The following is a 22,576-nucleotide window of genomic DNA, read 5'->3' as shown; positions in this document are numbered from 1 at the left end:
TCCTGAGTTCAATTCCACCATCAGGCCGGGGTCTTTCTGTGTGGAGTTTGCATGTTCTCCCCGTGTTTGCGTGGGTTCCCTCCGGGTACTCCGGCTTCCTCCCACAGTCCAAAGACATGCAGCTTGTGGGGATAGGTTAATTGGATAATCCAAATTGCCACTAGGTGTGAATGTGAGTATGAATGGTTGTCTGTCCTTGTGTGTTAGCCCTGCGACAGACTGGTGACCTGTCCAGGGTGTACCCCGCCTCTCGCCCTATGACAGCTGGGATTGGCTCCAGCGCCCCCCGCGACCCTGAAAAGGATAAGCGGTAGCGAATGGATGGATGGATGGAATGACCTGAAATAACTATCCTGATTTCCAAGAAAAAAAAGTAATAAAAACTTTGGCAGAAAGACTGAAATCCTTCCTTTTCTAAACAGTTAAATCAAGCAAAAATGACACAGAGCACAAAGAGTATATATAAAAAACATATATTTATTGTTCTGTTACTGTTGGTTAAATTGAACAACAATAAATGGCTGCAGGCCAGGAGACATACTGTACACATACTTAGAAAGCCCTGGAGAGCTTCCGTTTTTAGATTCAGTGGCAGTTAACAATGCAAAAGAGAAAACCAGAGCAGAAAGAGGAACAGAAAACAACGTCCGCCGTATTCCAAACGGCGGATGAATATTATGGTTCAGTGGTGCGTTCAAAAGTCATCCTTCAGCCAAAGTGGTTTTTCTCCTACGCAGGTAACTTTACAAGAGGGGTAAAAATACTGTACATTGTTCTTTGCGTGGATGCAACTGAATGATTGGGATCTTTTACAATTGATTCTTTGTATAGGACAGTGATAACTACTCACCTTGTTCTTCCTCCAAAACATGCAAGGTGGAAGAAAATCAAGTAAAGCTTTTAAAAGATAAAATGATTATTAGACTCTCGTGACAGAAATAGAAGTGCTCCGTACGCCACAAAATAGTGTGGATTAAAATAGATAAAGGTTATATATATATATTTATACTATATTTAATATATAAAGGCTTAACTCTGAATACAAGGACAGCCACCAGTGCTGTCCCACACACATTCCTCAGTACACAAACCCTTGAACACAGTAACAAACTTTAAACCTGCTTTGTCTCGTTTTTTGCTCCAAGGACCACAAAGTTTTTGCACATCTGAAATAAAGTAAATTTGCAGCACCAGTCCTCCAAGTATTAAATTCTGGGATACAGATATTATTCGGGGTGTTTTGTTCGACACATTAAATTCAATGGTAACACTTTATAATACAGCCGCTGACTGAGGGCATACTTCCCTTGTAATTGAATGGAATTGTAATGTATTTATTTGAAATGACAATGTAATTATATTTAGATACAAATACTTCAAGATAGGTGCACTGGAATAATGGTGTAACACGTTAGGTTTTTATAGGAAACAGAAATAATTACACTGTAAGTACTGCATAATTTCTTGGTACTTTAATAGAAAAACATTATCTTACATTGTAAGTACACTGCATTTTCTGGGTCATGGGAGTGGCTTAACCACGCCAAACTTCTAAGTATTTTACAGCGAAGGAGACATAATGAACATTAAGGGTGTAAAAGGCGAGGTTCAGTCACTCCATAATACAGATACACTCCGAGAAGTAGAGCATACTTATGATGTAGAAAAGGAAAATACTGTTTGTCTGCAAAATTCACAGTTAATTACATATTGCCTAAAATTGTTTCTCCTGTCCTGTAAAAATATCTGGAAATTAAGCAAGGTCAGGGCACTCCATAACTGGGCCATGCCCTGAAAAGTACAGAGCACCTACGGTGTAAGATAGAGAAATATTGTTTGTTTTTACAATTACTTACAGTATGAATACTTCTTTGTTTCCAGTAAAAATCTAACTTTTTACCCCGTTATTCCATTATACGACCTTTTAAATATTTGTATGTGGATATAATTACATTGCAGTTTCAAATAAAATGTGTTAAAATTCCACTAAATTACAGGAGAATTACACTCTTAGTTATGGACTGTGTTATAAAGTGTTACTGGTTGAGGCTTCTGTACATGTCTTGGTTTTACTGACTCCAGACTGGAAAGTCAATAACACAGAGCTCGTTTAATTCAGAGTGACAAGCAGGAAGCATCAATACAGGATTTACTCTCCTACTGGTAGAGCAAAGGGGGAAAAGAGAAGAGGGGAAACAAACAATATAGGAGGAATGGAAGCAAGTGTCAGTGGCTGTGTAATTAGTTTCTCTCCAAGATAGAATTTATACATGAAACTAAGTGGTTGAACTAAAAAAAGCACATTTGTAGAGCAGATGAGAACAAATGTCCGTTTCAGTCCACACAAACGTTTACATTCCACACGCTGCAAAACACATCAGATCCAGCTCCTCAGATTCACAGGAACTTTATTCAGTCTCACCGTGTGCTCCGGGCTCCACCGAGGGGCACCAGCGTTCCAAATGTAAATGTGCAAATGTCATCCGTAACGCAGAACCGTTCAAAAACAACTCGACAAAAAGATAAAACGATCGACAAAGAATAACTTTTTTGCAGTCCCTGAAATATCCCATCTACTATAAGAAGTACTTTCCACTGAACTTTACCTTGCTTCTTAAGTTGCAGGATTGAAATGAAACTGATCAGTTTATGTGCCACAAAACAAAAACAAAGGAAGAGAGTATTAGTAAAAGACTGCATAATGCTGTTACCTCAAAAAGAAATAAAAGACAGGTATTAATTGCACATACGCCAACAAGAGCCCAAACCAGCAGCCAGGGCGGTCGAGCCTTTTCCAACTTCGAAGCGTAAAAACATTAAATGAAAAGCCAAGTTTAGCTCAGTGTTCGTCACCCACCTCTACAAAGCTCTGTGCAGAAATGTGTTTTGATAATTATTTATGTTTAAATTTTTTTTGTTAATTTCAACTTCATACTGGCTTTTGAATTTCTAAAAGCACAATGAGTAAATGAAGAAGTCTCAGCTGTGCAAATGTCAAGACTAAAATATATTAAATTCAATGTTCAGCCATGTCCTCATGTCTGGCAAAAGCTTGTTTTTCCTCCACTCCCTTCATTTCAAATCCTCCCTACACTCCCCTTTTTTCTGATTCAAATAAAACTTGCTTATAATACAACACTGCGTAAAAAAAAAAGAGTCAAATTATTGGGATGAAACTCCAAATTCTCAGTTTCCTTTCTAAATTCTGACCGTGGTGTCCCTTTAGATGTCAGACAAAACTTGCAGAATATCAATATGCATCACCGTAGAAGCTTAGTTATTTCATTTCACACTCCCTCAAACCCTGTAGACAGATGGCGTGAAAATGATATTTAACACTGAGTACTCACAACTCTCCAAGTCTGGAGACTTGTCTCAGAAACACAAAATCTTAAAATAATTCCTCACACGTTTGGTAAAATCCTCAGTTTAGTACTGGTGGAGTGATAAACTCATGATATGTGAAGACGCGGGGCATTGATGACGAGAGCCAAAATGATTTCAATTAGCACAGCCGATTCAGTCCAAGAAGAAAACACAGACACAGCACAAGCAGCTGTTTTGTTTTAGGTGAGCACTGTGGAGCTGACTATTAGCTTACATCACACTTTTAACATCAGCAGAGGGACCACACAGGGGGGATATGTTAGCTCTGTTGCCATAGTAACAGTTGGGCAGAGAAACTCAGAGTGGCTGCGAAGGAGTCAAGTGAAAGGTGTGTGCTGGATGTATTTGAGTTTGGTTCTGTGCTGGGTGCACTGGCTGGTTCTCATTCGGAGATGGGGGATGCTGTTGGGGCTGTTGCAGGATGTGCACCACCCGGCCGAGGGTCTCTGTGGTGGCGAACGCCAGGTACTGGCAGCACAGCCAGTCCTCCAGGCTCACGCCACAGGCGTTGTCCAGCGAGCGCTCTGCGAACTTGATCATCATCAGTGTCCGCTTGAGGTCCAGCCAGTTCTGCAGGGTGGCCTCGCGTTGGCCCGAAGTGGCCCCGGACATAGGCCCGGTGCTGCTGCAGCCCAGCGCCTGAAACAAGTCCTCCCGAGGTCCCCAGAGGAGGCACTGGAGGCAGGCCCGCGCCTCGGCCATCCGGATTCTTTCGGAGGGGTTAACGGTGAGCAGCAAGCGCGCCAGCTGCTGCAGCCCCTGTGAGTAAAGCGATCTCACGGGCAGCGGTGGAAGGTCGGCCCAGGTGTACTCCCGCTCCTTCAACTCCGGCGTCTCCTCAAAGGGGTTGGGTCTGTGCAGCATCTCATAGATCAGAATCCCAGTCTGGAACTCATCACACTTGCGGTACTGGGTGGCTGTGATGATTTCGGGTGCCAGCCTCGACTGGTCGCGCAGCGTGCCGGGGTCAGTGGCCATGAGAGTGGTCTTTTGTTTCGCTTGGGAGAAGTTGCTGATGATTAGGCGTGCGGGGCAGGTGGAGTTGGCGGCAGCGGTGGCTGCAGCGCTTGCCCCCGAGCTGCTGCCGTTGCTGTTATTGTTGGGCTCCAGTAAGTCCAGATTCCAGGGGTTGCCAGGCTGGCATTGGACCAGCAGCAGGTTTTCGAGTCGCAGGTCACAGTGGGTCACGTGGAAAGGTTTCATGTGTTCCAGCCCGGAGCAAAGCTGCAGCAGCAGCAGACAGACCTGACGCTCATACAGCTCCGGGTTTTGAGTGTGCCGGCTCATGCCTTCTCTGACAAAGTCGGCCACTGTCTGGAAGGGCACCTCACGTGTGATCACCACCACTCGGCTCCTCAAGCGGCCAGCTGTGTTCATGTGACCCGCAGCCGGGACTTCATCTAGCTTCCCATTTGGAGAAGGCGATTTTGAATCTGCCATCTTAGCCTCTTTGTCCTTTACTGTCGGCCCCCCTTCCTCCTTATCTGCTTCTTCCTCCTCTTCTTCCTCTTCCCAGGGCAGCAGGCGGGCAGGAACATCAGCCAGGAAGTGGCCACAGTCCTGCTGGATGTTGAAGTGCACTGGCAGGCTCTGCCTCACTGCGAGGCTGTGGAAAAACTGCTGCTGGGTCTCCTTCACCTGGCTCCGACAGATCTGAAGAAGTACAAATAAATGTCAGAGAAAAATCACTGTCAGTCCAATGTCTTGAGTTGAAGATGAGAATTCAATCACCCTAAAGTCATTTTCAGATCTTATTTGTCCATATATCAGCAATGAAACATAGGGGAAACTTCAATGATATTCTTGTTTTCTTACTGTCACGAAATAACCCGACGATTCTGTGACACACAGCAGAAACGACACAAATGAGCCACACTGTTACCCTTAGTGTCGGCAAAAACGTCGGCATCGTTCCTTTATTTTGAGTCTCTGTCACATACACTGTCCTGCTGTCAGAAACGCTTACAGAAGCATTGGATGTGTATCGATCCATGGCTAAAAATACACCTCGAAATGCACCCCTTACCCCTGTCAGTGCACAGTTTGGTTAAAAACAACAAGATGCTTAGCTGCTTTAGGAAATAACTTCGAGGTTTTAAACATGAAACCTGTCACAGGCGGGGACAGGGTTGTATATTTTAAGAACAAACACTTGGTTGGTTTCAGTCTTTTCATGAGATCTGTTCACAATATGATCATAAACAATGGTTTTACTGGGATTTATTTTTAAAGTAAATCCGTCAATACCTGACCTTTTGCCCATCTTCCTGTAATTCCTATATACTGTGTTTTCATATGGTCGCTGGTAACTAAATTAGATTCATCTCAATGAAATAAAACGGGGTCTACTGGCAGCAGAATTGGCCTTTTGGCTGCTGTGGGCGACCTCCAAACAAACAGCGACCTTCTGCAACACCAGGAGAAAACACAGAACATTTCAGTGGAGAACTCAAAAACATTTTCTGTTTCTTTCGAAACTCTCTGTCCTGCTCGGTTTCTCTCAAACAATGCAGCTAATGATACACAGCTGAAAGGGCAGAAAGCCGAGCTGAGGCTGTTACAGACAGCACTGAGAGTGTCTCTCTGTCTCCTAAAGCAGTTACAGCCTCCATAGCTCTCATTCTTAATCTTTGATCACAGCACAGTGAGAGGTGAAGCCGAGTCAGAGACAGAATCAGTCTGTGCAGAAAGCATGATGTATTAGATGTCTGGGGTTGAACAACATTCTGTCCCCTTGAAAATGAATAGTGTGGTTTCATTAATAATGATCAAATTTAACCTGTTTGTCTTCACTGATGTGCAACGTTTGCAGAAATTACTCTCAGAAATTTAATAAATGTCCCCAAAATACAAAATGACTCAAAGATGTTGTGAGGACAAGTGAGTTTGCTGTAATGCATAAGACTAAACAGTGAGTTGTAAAGATGCTGTAATGAGAAACCTCTGGCAGGTGTCTAACATTTGTTGTTTACTATTATAGAATCTGATTGTAGTGTATGTATGGATATATATGTATATACGGGAGGGCAAACCTGGATGAGACTTTGTATGAACACCGCCAGACATACAGCGATTAACATATATATATTAATATCTTTAAAAATATATACTATAAATCCCAATTGTTTTCATTTTCCTCCTATATATTATGCAAATTTCATCATCCCCCTGTGATTGTGACATAAGTTCTTTGTTTGTGTTTCCTGTGGCACTTTCAATGTATGTTTTAAACAGTAAAAACAATAAAAATCTACATGTAAAGACGAGATGCTGATTTTTCAAAGTGGCCAAATAGTAACACTCTAACGTTGCTGTAAGATAGAACTTGAAAAGTTTTCCATCTTGATAAAGAATATGTAAAAATATTGCAGCCTTTTATTAACTGTATATAGCTGCAAAGTAGCTAATAATTATAGTACTTAGCAACTGAGTCACCCTTGATATAAATCAAGACATGGATTATGAATTAAAACCTGAACATGTTTTTATAACACAACGACAACCTCAGTCATTTCACTTTATTACTTCTATTAAAAGTTTAAAGTGTTTGTTGTGATTTATGTAGATTTGATTAAACTCTCATACAGCATGAATAACCGCATCAGTGCACTCCTTTCAGACGCACCCTGTAATTGTTCAGGAATGTGCAGCTTCACTTGATGTTTGTTTGAGCATGATGGCTCACGATGACTAGACCTGCCTACTTCACTTTCTTTGAAGACATCTGCAGATTTTCAAAACTCTGACACCGTACTCGTGTTTCTGGTTGTAACACAATCCTGCAAATTAGCAGAAACTCACTGCTTTTATTACCACCTCTTGTCTCCTTAATGTCGACTCTTCAGTGATACGCTAGAGCTTTAAAGCACAGTGAGGTGCTCACTGAATTCTTTGGAGAGCTAAAGTGAGTAATTAGCACAGAAGTAAAATATGAAAGTTCAGATGCGTCATCTGCACATAAAGGGTTAAAGGAAGGCAGGGGCATAGCTGGGCTGCATTCAGACAGAGTTGGGGAAGGTTTAATTGGGAAGTTGGGGCTTGTTTCTACTGCTTCTGGTTGCCTTATTTATAGATGAGCGTCTTTAAAAAAAAACAAGAGTCTCTCTTAAGCCTGCTGCTAATACGAAGGCAAGGCTTTGAAGTGGTGTGGCGCACAGTGTTTCATATCCTGTGAATAATTTAACCTTCATCCATATCTGCTTTGTGTTTAGCGTCAGAACTCTTTCGGCAAGCTGTGCCCTCAAACCACCACATGCATCTCCATACACACTGAAGACAAAGCTGCTCCTCTCGCACAATCGCACAGAGGCGAAGAAAACAAACAAACAAACACAACAACGCTCGTTTTTATTGCACAAGGTCATGCCCTAAGGGATCAAAGTTTAAGTGCCAATATTTCACAGCACTTCAAGAAAAGAGGGGAGGAGATTCGTCGGCATAAGCACAAGGATTTTATGAATCTACTGCAAAGACAGCAGCAACCAGAGAAAGATATCTACAATACTTTTGATGTAGCAAGAATTCAAACCAATCCCCCACAACAAATAAACACACTAATTAAGAGAAAACTAAGAACAAGCTGAACAAAGAGATGCTGAAATATTTTACTGAGATCAGAAAACATCACTTCTTTTGGGGGGGGGGAAACAGCTTTGACTGTAAAATAGGACAAACCTTGTTTTTCTCTTCTTTCCTACAAGTCAGTGTTTAAGGTTCTTTCGAGGTTTTAGGGTTTAAATATTCAACAGAATATGTAACACAAAAGAAGCTGTATTCATTTAACACCAAACTAAAAGAAAGAATCTCACCTTGATGGCATAATTGACCAGTGGGTCCTTGGCATAAGATGCAGTGTAGTAAACGGCGTCCCCCGCCTCACAGCAGGGTTTCCCAGTGGTCAGCCTGAAGTGGGACCAGCTTTCAGTGCCAAACCTCAAATGATCTTTCTGGCCAGCCATGAAACGGTCCTCGCATTTTGCTGCCAGTTTCCGTAGAGTGTCTGTGTGGAGCCCGCGGATCCTCCCCACCACCTCATCCCAGCTGTCCAACCCCCTGTAAAGAGCAGGTCTCTGGGGTTTGGAGGCTGCGCCGCCTCCGGCAGCTCCGCGACCCGCTGTCCGACCCCTTCCAGCCAGGGATTCTGAACTTGGGTAGACTCTCTTCTCTTTGCCGGGGGTTGCGCTGGCTGCAGCAGGTGAAGGCTGAGGGACCAGAGAGGACACGCTATTGGTCATGCGGGCCTTGTTGGTAGCTGTGGCAGCTGATGACCTCTCTAAGGAGTCACCGCTCTCATGGTCGTGGCCTCGATGTGGTTCGGAGCTCAGAGAGGAGCTCTGACTAGCTGTTTCCCAGGTGGAGTCCAAGTCATAAAGAGGGTTGGCTACACTAAGGTTGGTGCCCCCCGGTTTAGCTTCAGCTCGAGGCCTGAGGCCTCCCACTGGCTCTTTGCCTCCCAGGATGGGTTCAGTACTGGAACGAGGAACTGCTTTTTTGGGTAATGGCGGTGGTGTAGCTTTAGGGGCTGGCTGCTCAGCGAGGCCTTCGATTTCGATGGAGGCCAGTGTGTCATTGGATGCTTTCATGTTTCTTGGCTGTTTAAGTGGAATCATGCTGGCTCGAGATTTACCTGAAGGAAAGAAAACAGAAAACATTCATACTGCATAAAAAAGATCCAGTGAAACTAAAAGACTGTTGGGACCCTTCAAATTGAACGGAGGGCGTAATGATATCCAGTTCAATAAGCAGGAAGAACAGCTCCTTCAATTTCCTTGAATTAAATTCACACAATAATCTAATGTTAGTATACAACAGACTTTATATGAAAAAAATTAGCCCGTTAACTCCACAACAATGATTTGACAGCACAGTTATTACCTTAAATAACCTGCAGACAGAAATTTTATAACCAAAATCTAATCAGTCAATGAAAGCATTTGCACAGATTCAATATTTCACGTATATGTATACCTTTAAATACTCATCCAAATACATTCGATAGTTTGTCAACACCATTTCTGTGTTGTTGTTTTTTTAACTCCACACTCTGATCAGTTAAGACACCAACAGAAACATCGCTCTCAAGTTGTTTTGGTTTGGAAGGGAGGTGGGGAATCTTTGCCATGGGAAAAAAACAACTTAAAGACCCAGATATCAGTAAAGGATACATGAAAAAAATAAAACGACACAAAAGCTGCAATTCGATAAAACTAACGAAAAATCCCTCGCCACAAAAACAACGACACACCCTTACAGCTAGGGCTTGCCCTTTGCTCTCTGGCGTTTCCAGAGAACCACTAGCTTGTTGCGTCTCTTGAGGACAAAAGGATGACATGATGATGTGTGCGACAGCACGTGATAGAGCTGGTGGCCCTGAGGCCACAAGCTGTTTCTTCAACCATCCAGCTGCCTGACTCAATCTGCAGTCCTGTTCTGTAGTGAGGCTTAAAGACGCAGCATGGAGAGCAAATTTAGAAGTGGCTTGATGTGACCTTATTTTTTTGCTTGGATGGTGGAAGGAAGAATCCAGAAGGTTGGGAGACTGATTGGATTCCCTCAACGTTCTGTGGGGTTAATGACCACCGAGGCACACGGGTCAGAGGCAAGTGTGATAAAAGGAAAAGGTGGCAGGGGTCGTGCTGTTTGCATGATGGGAACAAAGCTCCCTGGTTTTTCTAACAAAGTGTGCATGTAGGGTTACAGATAACTCAACGTCGCGGCTTTAACTCACCAGGGAGATCTGAGTTCATGTCTTTCAAAGTCACCTCCTTCTACCAAATTACTTTGACCGTTCTTGAGGCAAATGCATGTTCGTGAACAAATCATTCCTCTTTGTGCAGCACAAATACTACTGATTATACATCGTTAAAAAGTATGGGCGACACCTCATGTGCAAGTCATGCTGACATCATCCTAAGAATGCAGGAAAAGCCTTAAGATAGAGCAGTCAGGATGAAGTAAATGAGTCTTGGTAATCCTCCGTGGAACGAATATATTAAATGTGTTCCTCCACCAATCTGCAGTAATCCATCCAAGAAAGCAGCCGTCTCCCACTTCCAGTCGTAGGGATCTTTTATTGCAGTGTGGCTGTGACTTAACTCAATTACATAAGACTGGGATTTTTTTTTTTTTTTGCATGTGTATGATTAAGCAAATAAATCTTTAAAACTACATAAAAACAATAAAGAACACACTGTTATTTATGACACAGTTAATGTTTGCAGCTATTAGCAAAGTAGCAACTCTAAATCCCAGAATGTCGTACACCTACTGTAAAGGAACAGGGTAAATAGTTATTTGTGCATTGCAATTCAATTAAACCAAGGCCTGTGACGGTGCTCAACAGCATGCTTGAAGCAAAACCACAATTTGAAAAAAAGGGGGAACAGAAAAAAGCTGTGCACAAACATGACTACAAAGTTGATTTTTAATCATTTAAAGTCCACTGCTGTTAAACTAAACTTCTTTTACAGCAACATGAAGAACCTGATGTGTCTGAGCCAACTGCTCTGTTACTGCTCTCAGTCCAAATCCGAGTACCAGCAGATGTCAGTTCAGAGTCTCTGCTGCATCACATCACACTGTCAACAATCAGTCTGAAAACAGCTCAACAAGTGATAAATATATACACGCAAATTAGAGCACATAAAGCTAACAGTTAATATTTGTAATATAATGTGAAAACTCACAAATGCAGCGACTGATCCAACCGTTGTTCTTAAAATATCATGTCAGAGCCGTGCAGTCAAATTTCCAGGGAACAGCATTCATCAACTGGTTTGATGAATTCTGACTGGTTGAGGGAACTTGTTGCCATAGCAGAGCGATTGCTGCTCAGCTGCCTCCGAACTAACTCTGACACGTTAACAAGAGGCAAGCGATGGATGGAGGAGGTGGGTAGAATAAAGTAGAATAAAGAGGACCGGGGGGGTGGAATGGAGTGAGAGCGGTGGAGTAGGCGGTTAGAGGTGGTAGAAGTGGCGGTTGGGGTGGGGGGAGAATTTCAAAATAATAAATAAATAAATAAATAGGTGAGGGGGCTGATGAACAGAGAAAAATAAATATATGACAGAGATAAACACTGAGGAAAACGAGCGAAACAAGCTTACCTCAATTCCACTAACGCCTCAAAGTTTTTAGAGAAACGTGGTGCAGTTACAGCAGCAGCAGCAGCAGCGCCCGGAGGCAGAATAAAACGCTGTTCTCTGCTTCCATCCCTGAGAGTCTGTGAGGAGTCGCCGGTGCCAACAGACAGGCTCAGCGCTCCCACCAATAATGGAGATTTCTCACTTAAAGGCAGCGAGCACTCTGCCTCCTACCGCCTGATGCTCTGATTAAAACCCGAGCGAGACTATACTACATGACAGTGAGTGAGTGAGAGAGCGAGAGCACGCAAGAGAGAGACACTTTCATTTAAAAAGTGAACCTGATTCCTCACAAAAAAAAGAAATGTGTGAACAGCAAATGTAGCCCACAGTAGTGAAAAGCAAAGCGATGCTACGGTAACAGCAGGAAAAACAGGAAACTCAAAGCAGGCGTTACACTGAGCGGCTGTGTGTCTTAGGTCAACACTTGTTTGTGTGTGTCTCAGTGTGTGGAAGGCCACACACCTCCTCCTCCCAAACAGAAACGACACGCTGTTCTGTGCGATGTTTGACAACACGGATACACAAACTTCTATCTAGCCCCTCATTAGCAGTATGCAGCAAAGTTAAATTAGGCTGCAGGCAGCTCGCTGCGTGCGTCATCCAGGGAGCTTTTAACACAACCCATCCACAGGGCCCGTGTGCATTTCAAGCTTCACAAACAAACCCGTGCAAATGCTGCATTCCCAGTTTGCACATGCCTTCTGAAAAGAGAGGAAAAAAAAGGCCTAATTAGTACAACAGTGCCAGAGCAACACAAATATTTTGTCACTGCTGAATCCTTAAAACAGGAAGCTGTATAGTTTAATTCTCTTAAACATCACACGTCCACATGTGCGACGACGCAGCGAGGCACCTCAGTTGCACAGCTGCTCTGCAAACCCACACTCTCTAACCCTTTCGCTTTGTGTTTCTATTTCTTGTTCTCTCACATGCCACTTGATCACGGAGAGATCCGTTTCCCACACAGAGAGCTTCGTGTGTTAAGTGCCCCGACAGTACTCGACAGCTGTGCCTACCTCTCTGTTATAGAAGCTGGGCTGTATGTGCTTATTGTCAAAGTGAGAGAAAACTTGTAAAGCGGAGCAGCTAGCAAAGTTGAAATGAAACCTGTCCATCAGCAAGACACTTTATTATCATGGAGTTACAGGAATGTGATGGACAAAGAACCTATTCAACTTCCTGTTAACACAGATATCAGCCAATCACATAGCAGCAACTCAGTACATTTAGGCATGCAGACAGGGTCAAGATGACCTGGTGAAGTTTAAACTAAGCAACAGAATGGAGCAAACAGTCCTGAGAACCTCAAAGATGGTTGATGTCGTGGGATTTTCCCACACAAGCATCTCTGTGGTTCACAGAGAACCTTCTGAGGTCACAGAAGAATGGCCAGGCTGCTTCGAGGTGACAGGAAGGCAAAATTAACTCAAACAGCTGCTTGTTACAACCAAGCTACACAGAAGAGCATCTCTGAATCTACAGCAGCAGAAGACCACACCGAGTACCACTCCTGTCTGCCAGGAACAACAAACTGACGCTACAATTCACACAGGCTCACCAAAATTGAGCAACAGAAGTTTGGAAAAGTGTTGCATGGTCTGAATTTCTACTGCAGCATTCAGATGGTCAAAATTCTGAAACATTACAGCTTGAAAGCAGGGATTCAGTCTGAACCACTGATACAATAGCTCAGGCTGGGGGATATTTTTCCTTGGAAGATTTTGGGGTCCTTAATACCAACAGCATCGTTTAAATGACACAGCCAACCTGAGAATTGCTGGTGCTGATCAAGAACGACCATTTCTGATGCACAGAGTGTGAGTATCTAATATGTCAAAATAAAAAAATAAAAAAATTGTATTTAATATTCTTTTCTTTTATGATAAACTTATACTTTTATTTAAACTTATACTATACTTTTAACATTTCAAATTTTTTTTTTTTTACATTTTCTGGCACTTATTTCATGGTTCGGGCATTAAAGGGTTTATGCCCACAGTGTGCCCATCCTCTGATGGCTTCTTCCAGCAGGATAATGCTCCATGGCACAAATCTCAAACTGCTATCTTGAATATCACAGTGAGTTCATTACACTGTGGCGTCCACAGGCAGTCTGCAGCAACTGTGTGATGCTTCAAGTCAATATGGATTTAAAAATGGAATCTATGCTACCAAGAATTAAAGCAGTTCTGGAGGTAAAAGTTCAAAACAGTACTAGAAAGGAGTACCTAAGTGAATGTATGTTGTCTTGTTCATGCAGAATAACTTTATTTTTTTTAAGTATCAGGGAGCAAATCTGCAATGTGCTGGCTGAATTTTTTTTCTGTGAAAAGAACATCAAGGCCTCAAAGAATTTGTTCTTGTGCCTCCCAATTGTTTACCGATGTCCTGCTGTTTCTAGGAAATGGGACAATTTTCAGAGAAAAAAATATCCAGAGATATTTTTATGCCGTTTCTTGGCTACAAGACATGTGATTTAAAAAAGAAAACATAAAAACTCCCCACAATATTTATCCTATTAACAGTACTGTGGTTAGCCATGTAGTCTATGCTCTTATACTGTGTGAAAGCAGCAAGGCAGGTAGCCCTATTACAATCTTATCAGTCAGTCATGATATAGTTTCAAGACAGAGACACAGGATATGAGAAAAGAAAACAAAGAGGAGGATTGTGATTAAAATGGGATTTATGCAGGTCCCTAGGGTTCTCAGTTTTGATCACCATCAGGAACTGAACCAGCTTCATGAGTAGGATCAATAACCCCAGGGCAAAGATTCTCCCACCTCCAACGGAAAAAAACAAACATTTTTTTGGTAATATGTTATTTTAGGCACCGAGCTGCAGGCTGTGTGTGAAAAGATGTGTCGAGATTTCGGGCTCCAGCTGTTTTTGCAGAGAATAAATTATGCCCTGTCACATGAGAAAGTGTGCTGATACAGGAAGAAAGTAAAATCAGCCACTCAGGAGTGAAAGAACTGCCAAAACTGCCAAAAAACACAAGTTCACCGGTTTGGCAAGCTTACAGCGACAGCAAAGGAGGGTCTTATACACTGACATGTCATACTTTCCTGTTTTTGTATTTTTTTTTTATATACTAATTAGTGCAAACAATGTTGAATTCAATAATTTTGGTGTATAATCCATATTTTATTTGCAGATTAGCTTTCCTCATTACGTTATCTTCAGTTTTTGTGAGCATTGTGATGTGACAAATCCAGAATAAAAATCAGTTGAAGAATGCAATAGATGGATGTGTCTTAAGACATCAGGCAGAAAAATCTGTCACACACAGTCAAAACCTACTTATGTAGACAATTCAATCATCCTGACTAAGCCTACGCACCACAGAAGGCATCATCTTAAATTTCAGGTTTCTCCAGCACTAATATAAACATGAGTTTAAAAAAACAAAACAAAAATCCTTCTCTATCCATCTTTCATATTTCACTCTTACCCAGATTGCTGTAGGTGGCACTGCACTGGCTGGAGGCAGGAGAGTGAGAATAATGAGAGTGAATCCCGTCGTCCTCAGGCTCTCCCAGGCTGGCGCTGCCCTCACTGGCCGCGGCTGTACTAGCAACCTGGTTGGCATGGCCCTCCGCGGCCTCCCCAAGCACCAGCCCCAGATTCACTTTGGCAGGCAAGGAGGTGGCGCTGGGCAGCTCCCGATCCCTGGCGCTGGCACCGACTGGTACCTGGCTGCACATGACAGAGAGAGGCATGGTTCATTTAGTTTCTTCATCTACTGGTCTGCCTACACGTGACTGCACTTGCTGACAGTATTTTTTCCCAGTGCTTCCATTGCCAGACTCGACAGAGTAGCTGGTATTGTTTTAACCTTGTAAGTCTGTAAGTGCTTTTGTGTGAGCTCATGGCGCACTCTGGTTCTTTCACATTATGCTGTAACAGCGGATCAAAATGGAGCCCAAAGTCCTGAGATGGAGGTGTACTCAGTTATAACTCTGTGTTATAAAAATACCAGAATAAATACGATGATGAAGTTTAAAACAAAAAAAATCTTAAAATTAGTTTTACTGTCACAACAAGTGGAGGATCACTCTGTTTGAATCAGCTGGTTGTGTTTGGGGTGTTCTGAACACACATGTTGCCAACAGGGAAGCTACAGAGCGCCCTCTGCAGGACGAGCAAAGCAACATTAACACTGGCTGAAGGGCGTTTCTCCCTCTTTACTTTTTACATTTTTATTTATCGACAGTTACAAATAATTATATCAATACACCAACAATATATCAGAAAATAGCTTAAATCAGGCGAGATATTGGCTGCACTAATAAAGCTGTATTACAGAGTACTGATAGCATGACTATATTAACTCCTACTGAGTACTAAAGGGTTGAGACATCAATATGTTGATGGGTGTGGCGGCTGATCTGATCCTGTTGCCAGACTGCCTCGACTTTTATTAATCTTTTCATGACAAGCTTTTGCTCTTCAAAGAAATATCAGCAAAACAACTCATAAAAGAAGCAATATAATAATAGAAGGCTCATATTGGAAAGACACTAGTGCTGCAGAATGATGAATGAGTTGCTTATGATAGGGACTTTAATCTGTCATTCATTCCGTCTATGAAACTGTATCTAACATCTCAGGATATAAACAAAAACACATACGACGTTGGTTTTATCTGGTCAGTCTTTTTTTCCATCTCTGATATCAGTATGTGCCTCACTCTATCAGCACACTTCATCTTCCTCAGCAAGAGATAAATTGGAGCCAGTGCAGCTGTCAGTGGGAGGCTTTTGAAGCTTGATGCGTTTTATATGCAACTACACATACGGCGCCTGAGGGAAGGTGTAAGAAAAAGGCAAAGCAAGTCACAGCACAGTATGATGACATGTTTTGAAGAACCATTCATCAGTAGGTGGCTCTGATTTGAGGTGTTTAAGGAGGTGAGATCAGAATATTTCGCAGATATAAATGCCATTATTAACCTTTTTTATTATTATTATTATAAATTTTTTTTTTTTTTTTAAGCTTTTTTTCTTTAAACATGTCTTCACTAGGACTGTAACATTTGAATGTGTTGAAAAATACGCTAATGAATCCATCCTTCAATTAAAAAAAAAAAAAACTCTCTGGAACATATCCCAGCTGACATGGAGCTAGAAGCGAGTTATACCCTGGACAGGCCTTTGGTTCATCAGGCACACAGGGAGAGACAAGTACGCACTCTCACATCAACACTTACAGGTTATTTAACACCAATTAACCTGTCGAAGGAAACAGAAGGAAACTCACGCAGGCACAGGAAAAACATGCAAATTCCACAAAGAGTTATGGTAAAAGGTAAAAAAGGTAAGACTAAAGAATTGCAAAAAAAGGTAACGCTCAAGCTCAAGAACTTTAAAGATACGGTGTGCGAACTCTCACCACTAAATGTCAGTAGATTGCAGTTTGCAGTCGACTGAGTTTTGTTATATATTTTTGTTATATTTTGTTTTTCTGTTACAGGAAAAACAACTCTGAGTGCCGTTCATCTCCAGTGAGTATAGGCTGTCAGGTTGCTGTTTACCTCTGCTGTCAATATGTATCCTCATCTATTTACTCTCAAGGAGGCTGTAAAATTCAGATGTGAGTGGATGAGTCAGTGAAGCTCACTTCAGTGATACTGAGGTGAGCTGCTGAGGATATCCTGAACTTTTCTGTCAGTAATCACTGCTGTTCCTGCTGCTGTTAGTGAAACTGTGTTACTGTCTTTGAAGTGGATCTAACATCGTAGTACTCGGACTGAAGCATATGAAGCTTGAGGGAGGAAGAAGAGAAAGTGGTGACATAATGAGAAAGAGATGATAAAAATGCACCTGTTCAAATGCTTTTTGCGATTTGTAAATGAAAATTCACTTGTAATCCTTACTGGGGAAGTGGCTGGGCTCTTGCCACGTACACAAAACACGATCAGGTTTAACAACGATGTCCATCTATCACACTTGTACTTTTAATGGATTCATTTTAAGTTTATAACAATGTATGGATTTGTTGGAAGGCTTATTTACACACTAATCAAAGTATATTTCTTGGCACAACATTTTGTTTTATTCATTCAAAAGAAATGACTGTATCTTTGAGCACAACAGCTTTCCTTGTAATGGTGTGTTGCTGTGTGCTTTCACACTATGTAATAGTCTTCATTACAACACCAGACAATGACTTCATCATGTGCTAACCCCATTGAATTGCGGGTGTGAGAATTCTGGGCCACATCTGAAATTCACCCATACTGTGTAATAACTGTGATAACTCCACTCACCAAAGCATATTTGGAAGCACCCTAGTGCATGTTGTTGACAAAGATGCAAGTTGTACAGGCAATGTGCCGTCTATGTGTAAATAACAACACAGTACTGGGTACTACGGACAGTATTGCCTTTTCTGGCATAGCAGACAGAAACCAGAAACCATTTGAATGAATTAAAATGTTTTATTTAAAGCTTCATGAACTCTAGAGTGAAAAGGACTTTTAGTACTAACCAATTAATAGATTAATGAGTAGCAATAGTTTTCCTTCCTCTGATTGGAAATTACAGTGTCAAATATTTACAGCTGCTTGACATACTATCATCGTATTTATTACTTTACAAGAGAGGAAGAGGAATAACGGCTTTTTTTTAAGTGCGGGGGGTGGGGGTGGGGGGTAGTAGTGGACACTGAAATAATTAGTTTCACTACAGCCAAAATCAGTACGTCAGCTATATCTATAAAGTAGATCAGCAACCAACCCAAACAGGAAGTTTATGACACTTTTTCGTGCCCCTGTCAAAAGCAGTAGGAGAACAACTGCAATAACCATGCAGAGAACAGGGCTTGTACAGTGCTTTGCATTTTAGATATTATGGTGGTGGGGATATATGTCAAATTTTATCTTGAGTTTAAATGTAATGCATGAAAAAGATTCATTGTCAAAGACTATTTAAAAAAAACTTTAAAAGGTCATGAAAAGTTCACACTTGTTTTCACAGCCGCAGGCAATGTCACGGGTGGGACCGGCTGGCAGTAATGTTTGTATTATGCTAAATCAGATGTGTCATTTCCTTTAACTGTAATGTTGATTGCACACTGGCATGACTAATGATTTGTGTGATCATGAGCAAAAGTCCCTAAAGTACAGCTCATGGGACAAAGCTCATCAAGATATTTGAGCTGCTTGATACACTGTAGGACACTTTTTCCTGAAACTAAAACAAACTTCAAGAGAACAAGTTGAAATTATTCTGTCAACAACTAGCCAGCCACTTACTCACAGCTGCTCACAGTTACTCATATTCTTTGTGTGTGCAAAGTATAGCATGACTTAAGGCCCATGTGTGGCAGGAATAATAAATTAGCTTTAAATTACACAAAACCACACCAAGTAGTTTTATATTTAACAAATGTAAAAAAAAAATCAAGATAAAAGCAAAGGTTTCATTTCAAAGAAGACAGTAATAATTGTAAAAGTTAAATGCTTTCATGAAATGGGTAAGAAGAACAAAAAAAGGAAATGAGTGAAGCAAAGTCTGACACGCTTTTCACCGGGCTGATCAATTACATTTTAGGTCTACAAAAACATATAAAACAAAATTTCCATGGCAGTCCAAGGTCAACCACCTTGTTTATCGTCTTAACATTAAAAATATTTGATATTTTGAGGGGGGGAAAGGAATTAAACTATTACATGATTTCCTAACAGAATGGCATGCTGTGTTATCTTGCATCTCGCTACAGCCAAATGCACTGGACGTTAATCTGTTTCTTTCTAATTGCCATTCCCCTTGTGTTTTGGTGCAGACTCATTGTTCATTTGGAAAACTATTGCAATATCTGACCGTTACATGAAAGAAAAGAGTCATCAAGACAACACCTAGCGGCTCGCGTTTCCGTCTCCACCCTGGAGCGCTGTGTTGAGGAAAACATCAGACGTGACACATTTATGATCTGTCTCAGCTGTCTCTTAAGGCTATAAACCGTGCATGTCTCTTTTAAGAGTTGATCGATAGTTCCCAAGGTACTATCGTGGATTACTTCTGCACTTACCAGCGGCTGACAGTTAAAATAAAAACATAACACAATGTTGTCGGCTAACAAGGAATCAAAAAGTAAGTAAACTGTGAAAAGATGAAGCAATCAAAACTGCACCCTGAAAACTGAGTAAGCCAAGACAGCTTATAGAATATTGTCGAGGCAAAAGATCTTCTGTTCTGCCTGTACACGCCAGCGTATTCTTATTCTTCCCCGTTTTTTGCTTTGCACAAAGCTGACACTGATTTTACTCAGATCCGGTCTACTATTAGCTAACAACTAGCTATAATGCTGCTCAAAAGAGCACTAAATCACAAAGAGCCCAATCTCCACTTCAAAATCCCGTATGAACAAAACATCCAGGGTAAACTTTGAGAGGCCTTGATACAAATACCTTTATGGCTGCTACATGTTCCAGCGGTCAGGACCTGACTTGTTTAGACATCGCAAAACTGCCTGGGTGCATTTTCACTCCTCTGCTGCGAGAGAAGAATAACGCCTCATCCAAAATGCAAATCAAATTAAATTCAAACCTCTCTTCCCGCTGTTCAATGTGACTTCAAATGACCAGGCTGGTCGTAGGTTACAAAGGTGTGCGGCAGAAGAGAGTTTAAAGTTCTTACCCGCTGTACTGGCTCACACAACTTCCCATCTAGAAACCCTGAACACAAACGTGTAGATGGAATCACATTCTAGGTACAGCAACCGCGCTGTTGAGAAGAATAAAGAAAGTCTTTTTCTGCATGTGTTCTTTCGTCGTTCTCTCTCCTGCTGCTTCCTCTTTGAACGCTGTTACCTGTCTAAGGTAATGTGTGTTTGCCAAAGCTGAAGAGCACACCCACTGTTCACCAATAAAACTGATTCAAAACCCTTCCAGGCTTAACCCCTCATCTGCCAAGCAATATGAAAGCTGTTAAAATGAACTCTGGAACTGGTTCATAATATGTGAGTTTGTTTGTGTATGTGTTGTATAGGTTTAAAAGAAGACTACAAAAACATGTTACACCTTTTCTGTCAAATGGGTCTTGTGTTTCTAGGTAAGTAATTAGTAAGTGATTAGTCGCAAAGGTTGCTGTTTTTAAAACCAAACATTAAATTTGGTGTTGGGTGTCTGTATACAAGACTTAAATCTATTACCCTGCAGAAGCAATCATTTAAACAATATAAATGAACTGGGATCTTTATGAATACTTCCCATCCTTTTATTATCCGTCACTAAAACAGGGTGACACATTTTTTATTTATTTGTTTTACACATTTTCACAACATGAAAGTAATCTCAGGTGCTAGGGACAAATATTTAGCTGCTTTTTCCTTGAAAAACACAGCACCCTACCACCAACACGCCAAGTGAAGAAATGTAGTAGTTTAGTTACTAATTGACAACTTAACAGCAAGGTCCCAAACAACTGCTTATCAATGTCAGGTGTGAAGAACGGTTAGACCAAAGGTGAGAAGCTTCTGAAGGTTAGGCTAGTTAGTGTTAGGATTTATATCATGCTAGCTTAACACAGATGCTTTTACAGGAACTCTGAGTCGAGGGTATACGAGTGTGTTTTACAAGGTGTGTGCATTACACCACTTAAATAAGTATTTTAAATCATTGCTTAATAATTTGGATAGGCATTGCAAGAAATGGGGAAAAACCTTGGTTATTCTTACAATAAATTAAGAATATTTGTAGTGCTGCGCAAAAGGCTTTTGCCACCATTTATTTCTTTATTTGCTTGCTTACAAGCAGCAAGACTTTCTTGTAATTTTAAAAGTGGTCTTGAGCAAAAGCTATCCAGGATTTCTGAAGGCATTTTAAAGGTTTTCTTTGGACATTGTCTGTATTTTCTCATTTCTTGTTACTCATGTTTATTGAACCATTAAATGCTGACCTAGGTTGTGTTGTGTTTACACACAACTTAGCCGAGAACCAATTAATCAGAATCAGAATACTTTATTGATCCCTAGAGGAAATTAGTTTTCGTTACAGTGCTCCATTATAAACAAACATTAACAGAGACAGACAATACACTAACTAAGAATAGCAATATTGCTATTCTATTATTAAAGCAGTGTGGGATCATCTTGATGTAGAAAGGAACAACACTAGCCAACACCAAAGAAAGAGCATTGGGATGCCCGTCAAGAACCCTGGAGAACTAATCCTGAGAAGTACTTCAGGAAATTACGAGAAAGCTTGCCAAAGGGAGTTCTGGCTGTGTTAAAGAATTGAGGTGATCAGACCAAATACTGACTTTCAAACTTGTTAGAATTATTTTTGCCTTATATACTGTATTGCCATGACCGTTTCAATAAAACACTGCAGTTATTTTCCATTTTCCTACCAAAATATAAAGAAATGGGGATAGCTCAAAACCTTTGCACTGTACTGTAATAATAAGCATATCGTCTGGATTTCTGGACTTATTATCTGGACACTCATTGTAGGGAGCAGGAATGGAAAGCCTTCTCACTTCATTTGAGTAATCCTTTGTGCTCTGTGCAAGCTTTGCTTGGACTAATTACTAGTAGGTATTGGCAACATGTACTGGGTGCTCTCAGTGGGTATATAGAGCACACCTCAATATAGCCCACTGCTGTAAAGCACTCAGCAGACGTGCAATAATATTATCAGAAGCAGTGCACATTTCATTCTTGCACATGTTGTTATAAGGTTAGGCGAGAGATAGGAGCTTGAGCAGCAGAAAGAAAAGAGACAGAATGGGGCTGAGCTTTTGACAAGATGGAGGAGTGAAATATTTAGGAGTTCACAGTGCTTCGGGCTCGAAAGAGAAGATTTTTGAAAGGAAAGCATAGAAGAGGAGTGAAAAACTACACTAAACAGAGAAAAGAATGGTGGGAAAACATTTTCTTTTCTTGGAGGAAAAGAAAAACAAAACAGGACATGGACAATATGAGGGTGGCACAGATATAAAGGGACTAAGCAGGAGGCGAGAGATAAGGTGAGAAAAAGATATAAACTGTGTCTAGATGTGATGCATCTTCAGTAACACTTATGGAAAGTTATTCCTAAT

At 41.3% G+C, this 22,576-nt stretch overlaps 1 protein-coding gene across 2 annotated transcripts in view; it reads right to left on the bottom strand.

The window, feature by feature from the left end:
* Positions 1-457: 457 nt before the first annotated feature.
* peak1 (pseudopodium-enriched atypical kinase 1) overlaps positions 458-22,576 on the bottom strand; it is a 103,377-nt gene continuing 81,258 nt past the window's right edge. For both annotated transcript variants that reach the window (XM_082542093.1, XM_082542094.1), the window contains 3 exons: positions 14,986-15,230; positions 8,196-9,013; positions 458-5,040 (listed from right to left, as the gene is read on the bottom strand). In XM_082542093.1, the coding sequence (XP_082398219.1) occupies positions 3,685-5,040; positions 8,196-9,013; positions 14,986-15,230 (2,419 nt within the window). In that variant the 3' untranslated portion in view covers positions 458-3,684. The remainder of the gene's footprint in view (positions 5,041-8,195; positions 9,014-14,985; positions 15,231-22,576) is intronic.

This window comes from Aulonocara stuartgranti (genome assembly GCF_965226115.1).
Source record: "Aulonocara stuartgranti genome assembly, chromosome: 7".
Taxonomy (NCBI): domain Eukaryota; kingdom Metazoa; phylum Chordata; class Actinopteri; order Cichliformes; family Cichlidae; genus Aulonocara; species Aulonocara stuartgranti.
The sequence above is the reverse complement of the archived record's forward strand: the minus strand, read 5'-3'. Positions and strand labels throughout refer to the sequence as shown.